General features: G+C 43.1%; 5 protein-coding genes across 7 annotated transcripts; 3 read left to right on the forward strand and 2 right to left on the reverse strand.

Moving 5' to 3' along the window:
• The first annotated feature begins 217 nt into the window (after positions 1-217).
• Positions 218-1,501, forward strand: LOC119560410 (sperm-specific protein Don juan). The gene is made up of 2 exons (XM_037873845.1): positions 218-441; positions 497-1,501. The coding sequence occupies exons 1-2, from the start codon at positions 345-347 to the stop codon at positions 1,297-1,299; spliced, it is 900 nt and encodes a 299-aa protein (XP_037729773.1). The 5' UTR covers positions 218-344; the 3' UTR covers positions 1,300-1,501.
• A 1,455-nt stretch (positions 1,502-2,956) lies between these two features.
• LOC119560582 (axoneme-associated protein mst101(2)) lies at positions 2,957-5,188 on the forward strand. Its single transcript, XM_037874105.1, has 2 exons — positions 2,957-3,243; positions 3,360-5,188. Exons 1-2 carry the CDS (start codon positions 3,072-3,074, stop codon positions 4,994-4,996), a joined length of 1,809 nt encoding a protein of 602 aa, XP_037730033.1. The 5' UTR covers positions 2,957-3,071; the 3' UTR covers positions 4,997-5,188.
• Positions 5,098-8,780, reverse strand: LOC119560583 (arrestin domain-containing protein 17). Its single transcript, XM_037874107.1, has 4 exons — positions 8,569-8,780; positions 7,800-7,955; positions 5,941-6,786; positions 5,098-5,806 (listed from the first exon to the last, which is right to left on the reverse strand). Exons 1-4 carry the CDS (start codon positions 8,681-8,683, stop codon positions 5,652-5,654), a joined length of 1,272 nt encoding a protein of 423 aa, XP_037730035.1. The 5' UTR covers positions 8,684-8,780; the 3' UTR covers positions 5,098-5,651.
• Positions 8,781-9,561: 781 nt separating this feature from the next.
• Positions 9,562-13,579, forward strand: LOC119559992 (PAX3- and PAX7-binding protein 1). Of its 3 annotated transcripts, XM_037873256.1 has the most exons (9): positions 9,568-9,897; positions 9,956-10,257; positions 10,762-11,002; positions 11,063-11,245; positions 11,349-12,002; positions 12,079-12,627; positions 12,689-12,881; positions 12,947-13,270; positions 13,326-13,579. In XM_037873256.1, the coding sequence occupies exons 1-9, from the start codon at positions 9,678-9,680 to the stop codon at positions 13,375-13,377; spliced, it is 2,718 nt and encodes a 905-aa protein (XP_037729184.1). In that variant the 5' UTR covers positions 9,568-9,677; the 3' UTR covers positions 13,378-13,579. The 3 variants fall into 3 exon arrangements, with proteins under 3 accessions (XP_037729186.1, XP_037729184.1, XP_037729185.1); XM_037873257.1 differs by lacking the exon at positions 9,568-9,897 and having other exon boundaries at positions 10,127-10,262; XM_037873258.1 differs by lacking the exons at positions 11,063-11,245; positions 11,349-12,002; positions 12,079-12,627; ... (1 more) ...; positions 12,947-13,270; positions 13,326-13,579 and having other exon boundaries at positions 9,562-9,897; positions 9,956-10,262; positions 10,762-10,894.
• A 149-nt stretch (positions 13,580-13,728) lies between these two features.
• LOC119559993 (E3 UFM1-protein ligase 1 homolog) lies at positions 13,729-16,695 on the reverse strand. Its single transcript, XM_037873259.1, has 5 exons — positions 16,534-16,695; positions 15,462-16,462; positions 14,837-15,314; positions 14,036-14,694; positions 13,729-13,969 (listed from the first exon to the last, which is right to left on the reverse strand). The coding sequence occupies exons 1-5, from the start codon at positions 16,608-16,610 to the stop codon at positions 13,830-13,832; spliced, it is 2,355 nt and encodes a 784-aa protein (XP_037729187.1). The 5' UTR covers positions 16,611-16,695; the 3' UTR covers positions 13,729-13,829.
• Between the last annotated feature and the right edge of the window lie 439 nt (positions 16,696-17,134).

Genomic DNA, 17,134 nt, shown 5'->3' on the forward strand with positions numbered 1-17,134 from the left:
CGACGAACGTCTTGGCTAGCCCGATAAAAGGCTTCTTACCTGTAATATTACAATTTAAATACTAAATTATTGAATTTGGAAATACTATTTCTCCATATATCAGTATCCGTGAACTTCAATATTATGCATTGCGCTATTATCATTCATTCGGTTATTGGATATTTTCAAATTTCCTAAATTTACCTTTGGTGTTAACGTCAGACAAGTTCCCAAGTAGTATGAGGTCTTCGATTTATAATTCAGTTAAGTCCCTTTTCCTATAGTCTAAACATCAAATATTTGTGGTTCTTTTTTTCAAAATTTCATGTGACTTTTGGCCACAAACGTTAAAAATTTACCTTGAAATGTTTAAGAGATCCGCGTTGATTCTAAGTCGGTGCACACACTCTTCCTTTTTTCGCACCCACCACCTAAAGGTTCTTGCAAATATACAAAATGAAGGTATGTCCTGATCTTATAGCTCTGGTAACAATGGTAATAATATTCCATTGCTTAGACATCTGTAATCCCGACGGACTTTCTAGTCAGAGGCCTAAAAGATTCGGCGACGGCTCGATCGGTGTCATCCACGTCCAGGAGCAAGAAAGTTCTGAACTCGCCAACCCGTTGCAACGACATTTCCTAGACGATCTGGAGCGGCAAAGGGACCAACGGATCGACTTAAACCGATGGTTAAAAGAAGAAAAGAATGTAGATTTCGAAAAGATGAAAAGAGAGTCCCAGAAGCTGGTCAAAGAGATCACCATGGAAGGTCATGATAGCGATGTAAAAAAGGTCTGCAAGGAACTGGCCCAAAAAGAGAAGTCCGAAAAGGAAAAAATAAAACAGAAGTGCAGGGAACTGGTGGCAAGGGAAAAGTGTGAAAAAGATAAACTTAAAAAGATGTGCAAGGAACTGAACAAAAAAGATAAGGGCAAGAAAAAGGATAAATGCGAGAAAAAAGATCCGTGTGAGGAGGAAGATCCTTGCGCGGAAAAAGATCCCTGTCCAAAAAAAGATCCTTGCGCTGAGAAACCAAAAAAAAAGGATCCTTGCGAGAAAGAAGATCCCTGCAAGAAAGTGGATCCGTGTGATGTAAAGAAAATTGATTGGGATAAAAAGTGCATGGAAATAGCCAAAAAAGAAAAATGTAAGAAAATGGCCGAGAAGGCAAAGATGAAAAAAATGATAAAAAAGTGCAAAAAATTTGCCGAGAAGGAAAAATGCAGAAAACTCGCCGAGAAAGAGAAATGTAGGAAGAAGGCTCAAAAGGCTCAAAAGTCCCAAAAGCCCCAAAATGACAATAGCAAGAAAAAGTAAACAACCCTACTCAACGCGGACTTAATGGCAAAATCAATCCATATTTTTAAACACTTATTACTGGATAAAATATAACATTTTTTCGAGCAAAGGATTTGCTATTCTGTTTTTTCAGCTCGAAAAATAGCAGTAGTAATGCAGTAAGAAATTTTTTTTTTTTTACTTTTAGGTTATCTGTTGTAAATAAAGTATTCTAAAAGTACTTCCACTCATTTGGGCATTCGGAGGGATATTCGAGCATCCTGAATATTCCCTATTGGCAAGGACAGAGAGTCAGGCAATGACCTCCCGATATCAGAAACTAAACTAAACCAAAGTTGGGTTGGGAGTCCACGTTTGATTTTTGTGCACTCAGTTAAATAAACATTTCGTAACCTTAGATATGATGAAATACTTCCCAAAAGGAGGCCACGTACAACTAAGCATTTCAGTACTTGCCTGAATATGTAAACACATTTTCTGTAACCGGAGAATTAAGAAAGTTTCCGTAAATCGAATAATTTGTGTCAACATTTTTTATAATCCTTTAATTATACCAATAAATTAAAAATACTTATGTTTCGCATAATTCTGCACACGCATTCTATAAAGCACTCATTCCCTGTTCTTTTAGCAAATATTTGTCAACCATTTTTATAGGGTACAAGATTTGCATTAATATTTAAATTTGTTAATTCTGACCGTAAAATGATTGAAGATGTCCTGAAACTCTGTATAGGCATCTTCACAAAAGGATATTTTAAGCGTGTCCAGATCCACGGGGGGATTAGGAAGTTCTAACCTAAAGCCCAACTGACCTGGTTTGTTAGCCAAACGGAATAATCAAAACAATAACTTAAAACAAGAGACAACGCTATAGTCGACTATCAGATACCCGTTACTCAGCTAAGTGTAGTAAGAGCAGTCAAGAAGTGCGAGGGAGATAGAGATATATGTGCAAGTAGCAAAGCGTCTGTTCCAAAGATTGCACTCTTAACTTGCTTATCAAAACCGACTTCCTAGCTTTTATAGTTTCCGAGATATCAGCGTTAATACGGACGGACAGACAGACGGACATGGCTAGATCGACTCGGCTGGTGAGCTCCCAAGTGGGAGGTCATTTGGTCATTTGAATAGGTCATTTGAATAGGTCATTTGAAGTTAGCTAAAGACTTCGGGGTTTTTTTTTAAATTCATGAGGCGTCTTTTTAACCGGTAGAATCAATCAATCGTTACATTGAATTATGTAAGTAAGCCATGCACCCATAGCCGATTTATACCATATACCAAATGATTGATCATCTAAACCTCAAGTCTGCGGTGACTAAGGGGCCGTCCATAAACCACGTGGACAGTTTTGGGGGGGAGGGGGGTTTCGCCAAAAGTCCACGATTTTCCACGAGGGGGGGGGAGGGGCGGTCAAAAAGTGCTTAAAATTGGTCCACGTGGTTTATGGACGGCCCCTAATGAAATATTTCCACTACAACAAGTGACTAGAATTAAGTAACCCCAAAAACCAACTGACTCTTTAACACTAATTTACCCGAATTTGTAGCCCCCACTCGGGTCAAATCTTATTTTACAAAATCCTGGATCGTCCATTTAAGCAACCCATTTTCGATTGAAAACTCCACAGGCTCGCTGTGATAATAACGTCAAATACAGGCCCACTTTTTTTTCCAGTTTATGGAATATAATGGCGCAGATCGGGTCAGAATTTGTATAGCTTTTGCGTTTTAACTCTCGGCTTAAAAATTATCCGTTAACTTTTAGGACTTAAATTAAAATAAAGTATGTTAAAACGAGCCTCACTGGCTTTGTGCCACTACCCAGATGCTTGCTTCCGTGCCTGCAATTGTTGCAGATGCATGCGGATATATGACGACCTGAAAGCTGTTCAAAAATTAAACCAGGACTATAAGGGAGCACTTCTGAAGCTGCGAAACGAGTTGATCTCCCAGGAAGGTGGGTTATTAATAAGAAAGCTTAACTATTTCAAGTTAACCATAACCAATATATGGCGAGATAATATATGTAGGTTTGGTTTTATATCGCACTTTAAAAGTGTTCTATATTTTCAGGTACTTGTGATATTCCTTGCCCAAGACCCGATCGGCGGTTGCGATGTGCGTTCCTGGCAGATCTGGAGCAGCAGCTGAAGCAGAGGATCCTAAGAAAAGAGTGTTTCGACCTTGATATGTCCTTGAAGCGGGAAGTTTATCCGGAAACAGCCTCCTCCGCCGACGGGTGCGGTGCTGTATGTGGGGAAGGCAAGAGCGACGGTAAAAAAAAACGGAAAAAGTCTGGCAAGGGGGGTGGGAAAAAAGGTGATGATGGAGAAGACGATACGGAGAAGCTTAAGAAGCAGTGCAAGCAGTTCAAAGCCGAGAAAAAGCTTAAAAAGTGCAGGGAAATGGCTGCGATGAAAAAATGCAAAAAAGAGGCCAAAGCGAAGGAATGCCAGAAAAAGGCCGCTATGGAGCAGTGCCTGAAGTGCATTAGAAAAGAAAGAGGAGAAAGTGAAGTGGAAGAGAAGGAGGAGCAGAAAGCGGAGGAGCAGGAGAAAGAGGAAGGTGGCGACGACGAAGGCGGCGAGAAGAAAAAGAAATGCCCCGATGAGGACGAAGAGCTGGAAAAGCTGAACAAACAAATCCAGAAATTGGCCGATCAAATGAACTGTGAAAAGATGGCCAAAATAGAGGCCATCAAAAAAGCCTGTCGCGAGCAGAAAGAAAGGGAAGAGTGCGCCAGAAGAGCCGAAGAGGCCAGAAAGAGAGCCGAGGAAGAAAGAAAGCGGGCTGAAGAGGAGGCCAGAAGACGGGCGGAGGAGGAGGCCAACAAATCGCCCGAAGAAGATATATGCGAGCTAAGGAGACAGTGCGCTAAAATAGCCAAGGAGCAAAGACAGAAAGCGCAGGCCGCTCAGAAAAGACTCAAGGCTATTGCCGAAGAAGCCAAGGTCAGGAAAATGAACGAGGAGTGCAAGAGAATTGCAGCAATCCGAAATTGCCGCAAACAGGCCAAAAAGGACGAGGCCGCCAAGGCGAAGGCAGAATGCGAAAAGGCCCAAAAGGAAGAAGCCGCCAGGCTTAAAGCTTGTCGAGAAGCTCAGGAGGCAAAGAAAAGAGCCGAAAGCGAGTTGAATGCCAGAAAGAAAATGTGCGAAAAAATAAATAAACAGGAAAAGCCAAAGGAAGTCGACGTATGCGCTAAATACAAGTTCGAGTTCAAGAAAAAGGATTTGAACAAAGCCTCCGCAGTAGCAAAAGCGGAGGTAAAACAGGAAATCAAAAAGGGCGTAGAAAAAGAGATCGAAAAGGACGTCAATGAGATCAAAAAAGAGGTCGAAAAAGAGGTCAAAAAGGACGTTAATGAAATCCAAAAAGAGGTAGAAAAAAAGGTCAAACAGGAAGTCAAGGAGATCGAAAGTGAGGCCGAAAAAGAGATTAAAAAGGAGGTCAGTGGAACACCTCCTCCTCCACCTCCGCCAGCAGCTAAAGCTACACCCCCACCCCCTCCACCACCCAAAGCCGATCCCAAGCGACTCTTCCAGATATGCAAGAAGATAGCCGAAAACAAGATAAGACAAAAGAAAAAGAAGATCAAGGAACTACAGGCCAAATGCAAAAAAATAGCCCTAAAGGAGCAGTGCAAGTGCGAGAAAAAAGCAAAGAAGGCCAAGGAACTGGAGGAGTACTGCAAGAAAAAGAAGAAATAGAGGTTCAACAAGTACCGTGGTTCTAAACTCTCAGATCTTCCAATATAAATTAAGTTCCTGAAAGTTAAAATCTTTGGCTGTGCCCTCGTAACAATTCTTCATCAGTTTGTGTGTTTTATTACGATTATAGTCGTACATCAGTTTCAGGCACTATTGCAGGCTTATAAAATGAGAAAAAATTATTTTGAGCAACGCAATTGCATTTTTAAATTGAAATTGACTAAATTGTGCGTATATATACGATTATTTATTCAGATGCAGTCAAAACGATAGATTCAAATCCCTTTTTAACGCCCAAAAGTTTTTTGGGAATACAAAATCAAGTTTACATGATATAACCGAAATGTCGCCTTTGGATTTGATTTAAACATTTTATGTTTTTAATTAACAAAGAAAAATGAATTTCAATAACGTATTAACCACTTTAGAAACTTTGTATTATTTTGACTGCAACTATTGTATTTGGGCTTTCGTTTTGGACGGAAAGCTATCATTTAATAAATGCAAGCCGATCAAAACTACGAAAGAAAATAATCCCCTTCAGTATCATAAATCTCACATCATCTAGGGGTAACTATATAAAAATGAGTACAACTCTTGTAGTTCGAGTTATTAGAGTTAAACTATTGTAGAATATCATTGTTCAGAGATTCGTTCACTGGTTCGCTGGCGGTGCCGTGGCATTATTGAACTGGAAGGTTGGATAGCGGGGAGCGAAGGCTCCGTCACCCATTATCTGCGTATGCTCGGAGTCGTCGCGTCCAGCGATGGTTGGCGCCTTGTACTGGGTCTCCACAAACTGCGGTGGCGCTAAAAAGTAATAACAAATTTTATAAGTCTAGAAAATAACAAATACAAATGGAATTAGCCTGCTTGATTTAATTTTCAGACATAAGATTCCACTGTCTATTAGTTCATAGAATGATTTATAGATTCATACTCACGTATATTGGGATACAGGGAGCCACCACCACCAGTGCTGTCAGCCACGTTCCAGCCCAGTGCACCGCCCACGCCATCGCCGCCCGGAGGACTGGCCGGACTTACTGGCTGTGTGGGCGCCAGCGATGGATCCTCGGACTGGGCGGTCGACGGAGCATCTGTGAACTGCGTGGGAGGCCTTACGCCCGCCAATGGAATGGTACCCAAGGTAATTGGGACCTTTCCGGTAAGATTGCGGTGCGGACCGCTGACATCGCACTCCACGTGCAGGTCGTAGTCCAAAGCGATAATACCGCAGTTGAGAAGGTTGGTCGGTGGCAGCGCCGGTATTTCCAGTTGCTGCGTAAACGTGTGCGACTCGCCGCCGTTGACTGGACCAACACTCAAGTTGGCTATGATCACCTTGGACTCGCGCTTCTCGCTCCGTGGCTGATTCGTGTGGAAGGTCACTAACTTGCGCAGTTCAAACTTGACTGCGGTGAGATTCACGTTGCTGGTGTTGTCCACCTCGCAGGTGATAGGCAGCACCTGGCCAGAAACGAATCCTGTTTGCGGTATGCTCGTGATTACTGCCAGCGGCCCCGAGCGACAGCAAAAACAGCAGAAGGACTTTTCCAGCTCAAGCTTGAACGGTTCCTTGACGCGTGGATTCAGATTCAGATCAACAGGTGCTATAACTGTAAAAGCCATCTTCATGTCCTGGTCGAATTTCCAGGGACGATCGAGCGTCACCTTTATGGTGAAGCGCACGTGTCCGAATTCACCCTCAAAAGAGGAGGGAAGATTGGGCGGCAGGGCACAGGTGAATGGATAAGTGTGGGTGCCAGGCGGCAGCTCCGTTTCAGAACCTAAATAAATGAAATTTATAATTAACGTCTTTAAGTTAGCATTCAAAACGTATTAGCTATTTATTTTTTCTATGGCTATAAATATTCTCTAAGGCCTTAAGGAAGTTAATACAAACTATTCACTTAAACTCTTTAATACATTAAATTGCATTCGTTGCTAAACTTACAGGTAAGATTTTTATAATTTGTTTAGTTATGGTCATACATTTTTAATGCTATTTTAAATGCTCAAAAAAAGGGGCTCCGCCTAACCTTTATAATATTTTCCAATCCATTTTAATTTAGAAGTTTTTTCTTTCATTTTCCATTCAATTTTATGCGTTTATCTTTATAGGCAATATTTAAATTTAGTTTCCATAAATGGTAAACCCATAACAAACTGACACTGTGCAACAATTTATGGTTTTGGATTGTAACCTCAGTTTGTATTTCAATTTCTGTTTATACTAATCGAAACGAGTAAGTCCATTACTTTAGATACGCTCGCATTTGTATTTAAAAGCGATGTTAAAATCTCAAAATTAAAATTAATAAGAAATCCTCAAGGACACCGGCAAAAATTAGTACAATAGCTGTTGCCGTTTTCAAGTTATGGCTATAAGTCGGGCGGGACGATCTAGGCACCTGAAAAACGTATGTTGGTATTGCCGAACAAGCTTATGGTCTGAATCGACTCGCCCTACTGGTGATCCTAAATCGGAATACATACATTTTATTGGCTCGGAAAAGGTACCTTTTACCTGTATAACCTTTTAGTCTACGCGTATGATAAAAGCAAATCTATCCAGATCTGTATTTTTAAGGCTTCCAATCTAAAGTTTATAAAAAAGTATCGCTTTTTAATTAGCAATTCAAAGCTTAGTTTTGAAAGTTGTATACAACAGCACTACTACGATGTCTTACAGCATTGGCTCACGTAGTTTTCTATAATCTTTACTAGATCTTTGTAACGCAAAGATACATTAAGATGAGACATCTGAATTATGTACAAAGTGTCAGGTTTGTGTACTTACTGTTCTTTCCGCCCAGCAGATAGTACTGGATCTTGAAGTATTCTTCATGTCCCTTTAGCTGAGTCACCTCGTTCTCCGTCTTTCCCTCGCTGGTGGTCACGCTCTTCTCCTCTGTCCACTCGGTGTTGGCCTCTCCCAGGAACCGGATGATGATTCCTACGGGAATCAAGTAGCTGTATTTACTGAATGACTATCTACGACGTCACTGTCGCGATTTAAATTTAGATATAAATAATATGAAAAGCTCGCCACGGCATATTCAACGGATGACATCATCGCCACCAGTCAGCATCGCTCGCCCGTGTTTGGTGGCCTCAAAATTGGATTGGAACGTTTGTCACATTCATAGGTTACACACTCCCCATTTAGATCTGTTTATTTACTTTCTTTTGTGTTCACACATGCAGCTATTTATAGTTTGTTATCGCCGAACTGGGGAGAGGAGAAAGTGCATTTCTTTGGAAGGGTCAATAGCCACAACTTATGTGAAAACAAGGTCGTTTGGAAACTAAGGGACCAACCCAAATTTGTGGGTGGGTACCGGCTTTTTGTGAAAGGATTTCTAGAAGTTACAAAAATAACAACAACTGCACATTATACACAATATATGTGTGTAGATGAATGTGATTATATATGTATCTCAAACTCCAATTAATCACTGACCCAAACAAAGGTGTCGTCACTTCTATGAGTAATACATAGAACGCAGCTGGGTTTTTAATTAACATTTACTTGCACTGCCCTCTAAGGTGATTTAACTCGCACTTACCTCGAACTTTTTTGGGCGAGTCAAATGTGAATATCACCTGACCGTTGACCGTCTGACCGGCGTAGTAGGTGTTCCATGGGTTGTCCAATTGTATTTCACAACCTTTAAGGCCCATTTTTGAGATTCTGTGGCTCAACTCACCGACAAATTAACGACAATTTCGGACTGTTTTTAAACGCCGAATTCAGAGATTAGAGATGGGCGTTGCAGGTCTATAGGGATGAGCAAAGAAAATAAATATTGTCCGATATTTCAGTATAACCAGTTCCAAATGCTGATGCCCTGGAAAAACTAATATTTTATATAAGTTAACATTTGTATAATTGAGCAGCTTGAGGCGTTGATTGCACATAACTTCATAACTTTAATAAAATAAATACAATTTTTGAAGATGAATTCGATGAAAAGGATTCAGAAAAATTGGTATGGAAAGCCTAGTACTCAGATACATGTTCGCTACTGAAAAAATTGGTGTACGGCGCGAATTCAGGGGCGGGAATATGGAATGTCCCATAATATTTTCAAAAGCTTTTCTCTCAAAAACGAATATTTTTCCCAAAATGTTGCTCCACATCCGCCAATGCTTTAGTGATGACCTTATTTTTAAACAGCTGGGCTTGCTACAATCAATTTTTTGCAGAAGCGCCGTCCGTTTGAACGGGGTACTAACATTAATAGGTCATGGCAACTCTGTAACATTTTAGCATTACCAATATTTACTTTAAAATCATATTAGAATATATGTTTTAGTTCTAATTCTTACTTATAATGAAAAAAAATGTTTATAAAACTAGTTACATCTCTTCGAAAATTTAAGAGGAACCATTTAGGGCCTTTTTCTCAATTGAGAAAATTATTTTTTGAATATTCAACAATTCAACATTTTGGGGAATACCCAGAATATTTACGAGTGCCATCTTTATAAAATTGTATGCCAAGTAGCAGCTTTGCCCTCCCCCCACTACTCGTGACTCACGGGACACAAGCACGACATCCAGTTCCATCACTATTACAATAAGACAGGAAGAAGAAGAACTTTTGCGAAAATTCTCTTTTTTCCGAGTTTTCATTGATTAAACAAATTCCAAAGTAGCATTACCCACTTGGAAATGTCGCTCTTTCGCAAACCGAAGAAGATACAACGACGCGTGTTCTCCAGCAACGCGGACGAGGAGGAGGACGGGACATCCTTGGACCCGGACGCCGAAATGGAGGCCCCACCGCCTCCCATAATTTCCGGCAAGCGGGACAAAGAGAAGAGCCGGAAGGCCATTAAGCCGCAGGAGGACAGCAGCAAACCGAAGGCGCTGCTCAGCTTCGCGGATGATGGTGAGCTATGACGGGATACGAAAATCAGAAGGGTACCTAATCCGCGATCCACTTGCAGAGGACGACGGCGAGGTATTCCAGGTGCGGAAATCGTCGCACAGCAAGAAAGTGATGCGCATGCTGGACAAGGAACGCCGCAAGAAGAAGCGCGAGGAGCGGGCGGAAAACAGCGGACATCCCGGTGGCGAAAATGGTAGTACACAGCATTTAGAGTCGTCCGGTGGCCCATCTTCGGGCCCAGCCAATTCCAACTCGAATCCTGCCATTGCTGGCAGATATAAAAGTGCCAGCGATCAGAGTAAAAGTAAAAAAAGTGATAATCATATGATCCAAACCGAAATACGCACAGACGACTTTGTGGTAAGGTTATTATTATTCAATTTCTTCTACCATAATACCGTTTAACGAAATTTCAACATCAAAAATTACAATTAAATTATCGTAGAATAATTAGGAGCAAAGATTACACGACTAGCTTAAATGAGTTTAATTGTGTATTTAGAGTTTAAAGTTTAATTTGATAATCTTCAAGCGCATTTTGTAAAAATAAGTGGCTTAGACTTTGCTTTGTTTGCCGTTTTAATTAATCAGTGGTGGGAAGTATCTAGGTAGTATACAACCAAATTCAATCACTTTAGAATAAAGAACTTGAAGGTATTCTTAATCGACAAAATCTATAAATTTAGTTTAAAAACCTTTCAGTAACAATACCCTAATCTACCTAGTTATAAATCTGGTACTTTTCCCACCATTGACTATGATCGCATGTTTTCCTTCCTACAAGCAGCATGAAAACTTCAGCCTCACTTTAAACAAAATCCTCTTGAGATCCCCAATAACATAGTTTTTATTTATTGTCCCCAGCTAGTGGTAAAGAAATCTGAGACCCCCGAGGGAATTCTGAATGGTCGAGCTGCCCTCTGTGCTGGACGAGATGATATGGACGACGAAGACGACCAGCAATCCGAAGATGGTGGCCACGACAAGACGCGCCACCGCTTCTCAAAGCCAGAGCATTTGAAACAGATGCTGGAGAGCGGATCCATTCCGGATGCAGCAATGATACATGCTGCCCGAAAGCGTCGGCAGAGAGCCAGAGAACAGGGTAAGATCGTTGGTTTTACACTTTAAACAACGACTCATCCATTCCTGGCTCCAATTCCAGGTGCAGGCGATTACATACCCGTTGAGGAGCCCAAGGAGCCGGCCAAACTGAGCACTCGCCTTCCCTGCGAAGACGTTGAGGGGGATCAATCAGATGACGAGGAGCGCATGGATATGAACGACATAACAGGACGCAAAGAGCGCGAAGAGCGGCGCGAGCAGTTCTATGCCGTCGAGAATGATTGTATGTAGAGGGGGGCCAGTCCGATTTGCGGCCAGAAACTTAGCCAGGCCAAACACAGGTGAAATTTGTTAACTATTGCTAACCCTTGTTCACTCCTATGCAGCCACCGACGAAGACTCTGACCGCGAGATGAACGAGTGGGAGAACCAACAAATCCGCAAGGGTGTCACGGCTGCTCAGTTGGTGCATTCCCAGCACGAAACTGTGCTTTCCCGCTTTATGATCAAGCCTGCTACACCAGGAGGTGGGTCTGGAATGGACGACGGAGATTTAACGACGCAACAGTCCACGTCCACGCTGCTAGAGCAGGCCTATGCCAAAAATGCCCTCGACCGCAGCAATTTGGCGGCAGCAGTTCGCTCTTCTGCCAAGTCCAAGAAGGAGAAAGCCAAAGCTACTGCGTTGAGAACTCCGCAAGAAATCCTTGCCGCTATTCAGTCGCGCCTAAGCGAGCTCAAGGAGCGATCGGCGGATCACACCGCCAGTATGGCGAGGATCAGTATCGAACTAAAGGCATTAAAGCTCCAGCAACTGGAATGCCAGCAGAACGCACCAACAGCGGCTGCAAAGTACAAGTTCTACCAGGAAGTAAAGTGCTATGTAAACGACCTTGTAGACTGCCTCTCCGAAAAGACGCCAGTGATCAATGAACTTGAAAAACGGGCACTGCAACAGTACGGGAAAAATCAGCGCTATCTGGTGAATAGACGGCGGCAGGATGTTCGGGATCAGGCCAAAGAAATTGCCGAAGCAGCAAGTATGAAGCATTTTTTATTATTGCCAACATTAAATTAAAGACTTTTACCGAATCCTAATCAATTTTTTTCCTTCAGAACCCGTATCAGCAGCATCCCGTCGTGCACCAGAATACGAAGAGCAAGTACGTCGTGCCGCAGAAAGGGAGGGTCGAAGGACACGTCGCCGATGCGACCGCGAGCGTAACGATTTACTCTCCTCCCACCTGGATGGGATGTCCAGTGACGATGAGATCGCCGACCAGCAGCAGGAGCAGAGCGTAGCGTCCACGGCGCAGATAGAATCCCAGTCTGTGGAGGCGTTTGACGATGTTACCGAGGACTTCAGCAAGATTGAGCTGATCCTGATGAAGTTCTATGCATGGCGAAAGACGGACATGTCCTCGTATCAAGATGCATTCGTAAGTCTGTGCCTTCCAAAACTCTTGGCGCCACTGGTGCGCCACGAACTGGTTCTTTGGTCGCCTCTACTGGATGAGTACGCGGATATTGAGAATATGCGGTGGTATCAGGCCTGCATGCTTTATGCCTACCAGCCAGATGAAACTGTCGAGCAGCTAAAGAACGATCCGGATGTCAATTTGGTGCCGGCGCTCATCGAGAAGATTGTCCTGCCCAAGGTTACAGGTGAGTTTTAGTAATTTTTACGACGAGGGTTGTGTCTTACAAATATTCAACTATTTCGTAGCTCTGGTCACGGAATGCTGGGATCCCTTGTCGACCACGCAGACCCTCAGATTGGTTGGATTTATCAATCGGTTAGGCCGCGAGTTTCCGTTAAGCGGGACCAATAAGCAACTTAACAAACTTTTCGAATCAATCATGGATCGGATGCGACTAGCCCTAGAAAACGATGTTTTTATACCCATCTTTCCCAAACAGTAAGATATGCATTTCTAAATATGTGAACTTGTCGTTGCTTAACCTTTCCATTCCTTAAATTCAGAGTGCAAGAAGCAAAGACGTCGTTCTTTCAGCGACAATTCTGCAGCGGCCTGAAGCTGTTCCGCAACTTCCTAAGTTGGCAGGGCATCCTGGCTGATAAACTGCTGCGGGAGCTAGCGATTGGAGCGCTGTTGAACCGCTACCTTCTGTTAGCTATGCGAGTCTGCACGCCAAACGATGCCATCAACAAGGCTTACATAATTGTGAATACTTTGCCGACGGTCTGGTTAGTGCCCAACAGCGAGACCCTTAAGAACTTGGAGCTTTTCATAGGATACATTAAACAAACTATAGAGAGCTGTGATGCCACCAATCCAGTCTTCATGTAATGAAACCATTTTTTGTAGTTAACCACCACTAATTTCATTTTCTTTCTTCAGGCAATCCAGCGATAAGGCCAAACAAATTCTACAAAGACTACATAGTATATAAAGTGCAGGGACTACCATTTACAGCTCACATCAATCTAACAATCAAATACTCGTTGTAGAACGCATGAAAAGCACAACTATCTGTTTTGTTAGCAATCTTGTAACTATAAGACTTCAAACAATGTAAATAAATAGCAAGTGCTCAGTAAAACATTTTCTAAATGCAAGCTTGAGCTTACCAAACTTAATTGAGAATCGCCCAATCCAATCAATTTTTAATCGTTTTCCTATAAATATAAAACCTCGAAAGTGATAAAGTTTGGAACTCTGTTTAAGGCTCATCGTTTTGTATCTTTACTGATTGTATTTAGGTGACTCGCATGCATAGCAATAATAAAAACAGTTTATAAACTATGAAAATTTAACAATTTCGAAATCTATTATGGACCAGAACCAATAAAAATAAAGATACAACGATATGCTTTGGGAAGCCTAAGCGATGCGGGAGCATCATCAATCAGCCTTGGAAGCCGAAGCGCGTGTAAAATTCTGCGCCAACTCCACGACTTCCGTTTGCATAGCTTGCAGTTGTTCGTAGGCGATCTTTGACTCGCTGCTGTCCGGCGTTGCCTGAAGAACTTGCAGGACCAAATCTAAAAAATAGGTGATATTTTTTACATTTTTTTTTAAATCGCAATCCAATGCCAATAGCAACTCACCGTGATATCGAAGCAGCAAAGCGTTCTGTGGCTCATTCAGAGATCCGCGAATGTGCTGCAGGATAGCAGAGACAAATTTCCCGGACGCATGCAAAATATTACCACTGATCGTGGTAAAAAGGATCAGTGCGGCCAGATGCAGCAGCAGAGCCGGCTCCCGGCACTCGAGCAGCTGTTCCTGCAGTTTCTTTTTGTGGTCCGCGATCAGCAGGCGATCCTTCTTCTTGTCCACCTTCTTGATGATCATGCTACATGTCTTAAGCACAGCTTCCGTTGCCAATTCAAAATCGTCTATGGTCTTGTTCAGGGCTTTGTTTTGTTCCAACAATGCAACGCGGTAAGGGGCATCGCACTCCTGAGCTAACTTATTACGCTGGTCCACATTAAGGTTGGTATTTTTCACAGTCAGATTGCACTCGCTGGCCACGTACAGTGAAAGTTCGTTGCAAATATCATTTCCCAAAGATTTGAGCAGGTATTTAACCAACTGGATCTGCGTGTCCTGGGGAAAAAGCTTCAAACCCTTTTCGTACAGCCTTATATCTATCAGCAGCGTATTGATTCGATCCTGGATAGCAGCATGGGTCTGGCGGCGATTTGTTTGAGGTGTAGCTTCGAACAACTCCTGGGCACGAGTTAAAGCCGTCTGATTAAATTGGCTATAGAGAAAAAGTAAGAGAGCACACTTGTGGTTGTCAAATCAGGCACCGTATCCGTTCTCTGATATGTATTTTGAATTTAGGACCAAGCGTTTTGCTTCGATCTGCCAATTTCGATAAGGATTAATTTTGCATTACTTACTTCGTATACAGGGCAGCAATAGATCTCGACAAATGCTCCAAACCCTCCTCCTCCAGGCTGGCAGTGATCAATTTAACAATGTCCGTTGTCTTGACCAGTTCCAATGGCTTAACTGTCTTCTTGTTTCCGCCACCGCCACCGCCACCTCGAGAGCCTTGCAGCACATCGTCCTCATCATCACTGTCATTTTGAGCTGCAGCCTTGCCTCGTTGGTGTTTCTTTGTGGACTTCGTCTTGGTCTCACGCCCCTGAGAACCGCCTCCTGCTTTGCCAGAAGACGCTTTCTTTCTTCGCTCGTCACGCTTGTCCACCTTACCATCCTCCTCAAGCTCTTGGGTCGAAACGTTTCCCTTCTGGGCCAGAGTCTTCTCCACGATGTACTGCTGGTAGACACCGCTGTCGATGGCCACCTTTGCCTGAGACTCAGCCAATGCTTGACAGGGCTGAACCAGCTGCGCGAGATACGGTTGCGAAAATACTGAAATTAAAATATGTGTTAATATATATTTTACATTATTAATCCATGAATTTCATTTTTCCCATGCTGTGGAAACTAATTAAATAACAAAGACTTAGGCACAATAGATTAGACAGACTAGAACTCGAGCTCGAGCCAATTACTTACCGATGCTGTCCAGGTACACAAAGTTGCTGGGATTGCTGTGCTTTTGGGCCATGATGGCGCCGAAAACCTCCTCAATGTCCTCTTCCGACAGATTGGATGGGAGGACGGTAGACAGATCCAGGTACTGCTTGGTGGCACTGCATTCGTTCAGCGCCGTGACCACCGTGAGCTCTACAAGTCGAGCGCCAAGAGCCACACGCTTGAGGAAGAGGAACTCTTCGCTGGGGAACTGCTTGCGGATGTAGGACTTCGCATCCGAAATGCCCAGCTTTTGGATGGCATCGTACTCAAGGAAGCTGTTTTGCTTGTAGAACGAGTTCACCCAGTCGGCCTGCGTCTTGGCGTAGATGTGTGGCACATACTGGGAGTTGGCCAGTTTGGAGGTAACCTGGCCCGCTGGCGCGATCTCGTCCAGCAGGGAGTGGAAGATCTTCTCCTGCACTCCGATCTGCTGCAGGATCACAGCCACATTGGTGGGCCTGGTGATGGCAGTCAGTGCTCCACGAATCTTTGCCTTGCATCGTTGGATGTAGGCCTGCGTGAAAAACACACGCGGATTGGTGGCATCCTGGCGACCCTTGATGATTTTGCCAAGGTGCTTTTCCACCACGTCGTGTTGCAGGAAGTCCGACGGCAGGTCGAACTGGGATGCCAATTCCGATATGGAGACCTCCCCTCGAAGCGCGAGCTTCTCGTTAATCTCCTGGGCAATGTGGCTGATGTAGTCCTCGTCGATGAGCTGTCCCAGTACCAGGTGTATGCTCGGGTTCTCTGCCGCTATCCGCTCGGCTAGGCCCACGATTCGGGACAAATCCACATTCAGGGTTTTGCTGACCTCCACCAAGTTGGCACGTCCTCCGTTAACATACAATTCGTCCTGGATCTCCCGCTCCAGGTGATCCGGGGTGATGTACTCCTTGCCATCGTTGGTAAACACCACCTCCAGCATCTGCTTCTCCAACAGCAGAGTGACGATCTCCACGCAGTTTCGCTCCGAGAGCCTTCAAGGATGGCAATGTAACAAATGGAAATGGTTAAATGGAAAAGGTGTGGGTTTTCACGCGTAGCTCACTTCTGCAGAGTCGACGTCAGCTGCGCCTTTTGAAAGTCGGCGGCCAAGCGCTTGATCTCGTCCCAATCACTGCCCATCTTTGTTATCAATCGGTAAGATAAAGATATGAAATAGACTCTGTTCCAGGTGCAATCAGAAAAAGCTGAAACGTCAACAAAAGTCCAATGTAACCACACCGCGGTTTGGCTGGTTTTGTTAGCGGTTGCTGTCTTGGCATCGGTTAAACACTTCGCTAATAGTACAATTATGTCCCGTTTCTTTACGGATGCGTCGCGTTTGCGTTAAGTAAACTTTCAATGTTTTTTAGTTATTAGGGACAAATGTTATTCGAAACCGCTATTTATTAAAAATATATGTTCAATTGAAAATTTGAATTGAATCAAAAACAGGAAAATGAAATCCTTTTATTGATTTTGTTAAAACAACGAAAAAGCAAAAGAAGAACTTATTCCAAAGATACGAACTTTTCTTATAGATAAAGTTCTAGCATTTGTTTCTGGGAGATTTTCCTTTGGTTTTTCGAACGTTTAATTGTCTCTGCATGTTCATGATCTTGTGTAATTGTTTTGTTGTATTGTGTGATGTTTTTTTTAAGTGTTCC

The sequence above is a fragment of the Drosophila subpulchrella genome, unplaced genomic scaffold (genome assembly GCF_014743375.2).
Source record: "Drosophila subpulchrella strain 33 F10 #4 breed RU33 unplaced genomic scaffold, RU_Dsub_v1.1 Primary Assembly Seq354, whole genome shotgun sequence".
Taxonomy (NCBI): domain Eukaryota; kingdom Metazoa; phylum Arthropoda; class Insecta; order Diptera; family Drosophilidae; genus Drosophila; species Drosophila subpulchrella.

Coding starts and splice junctions, on each gene's coding strand:
- LOC119560410 (XM_037873845.1), top strand. CDS start 345: ATGTTTAAGAGATCCGCGTTGATTCTAAGTCGGTGCACACACTCTTCC. Junction 442..496: donor TGCAAATATACAAAATGAAG/GTATGTCCTGAT, acceptor TCCATTGCTTAG/ACATCTGTAATCCCGACGGA.
- LOC119560582 (XM_037874105.1), top strand. CDS start 3,072: ATGTTAAAACGAGCCTCACTGGCTTTGTGCCACTACCCAGATGCTTGC. Junction 3,244..3,359: donor CGAGTTGATCTCCCAGGAAG/GTGGGTTATTAA, acceptor CTATATTTTCAG/GTACTTGTGATATTCCTTGC.
- LOC119560583 (XM_037874107.1), bottom strand. CDS start 8,683: ATGGGCCTTAAAGGTTGTGAAATACAATTGGACAACCCATGGAACACC. Junction 6,787..7,799: donor TCTGCTGGGCGGAAAGAACA/GTAAGTACACAA, acceptor TCATTTATTTAG/GTTCTGAAACGGAGCTGCCG. Junction 5,807..5,940: donor CTCCCTGTATCCCAATATAC/GTGAGTATGAAT, acceptor ATTACTTTTTAG/CGCCACCGCAGTTTGTGGAG.
- LOC119559992 (XM_037873256.1), top strand. CDS start 9,678: ATGTCGCTCTTTCGCAAACCGAAGAAGATACAACGACGCGTGTTCTCC. Junction 12,628..12,688: donor TGTCCTGCCCAAGGTTACAG/GTGAGTTTTAGT, acceptor ACTATTTCGTAG/CTCTGGTCACGGAATGCTGG. Junction 12,882..12,946: donor ATACCCATCTTTCCCAAACA/GTAAGATATGCA, acceptor CCTTAAATTCAG/AGTGCAAGAAGCAAAGACGT.
- LOC119559993 (XM_037873259.1), bottom strand. CDS start 16,610: ATGGGCAGTGATTGGGACGAGATCAAGCGCTTGGCCGCCGACTTTCAA. Junction 16,463..16,533: donor CTGACGTCGACTCTGCAGAA/GTGAGCTACGCG, acceptor CCATCCTTGAAG/GCTCTCGGAGCGAAACTGCG. Junction 15,315..15,461: donor TGTGTACCTGGACAGCATCG/GTAAGTAATTGG, acceptor TTTTAATTTCAG/TATTTTCGCAACCGTATCTC.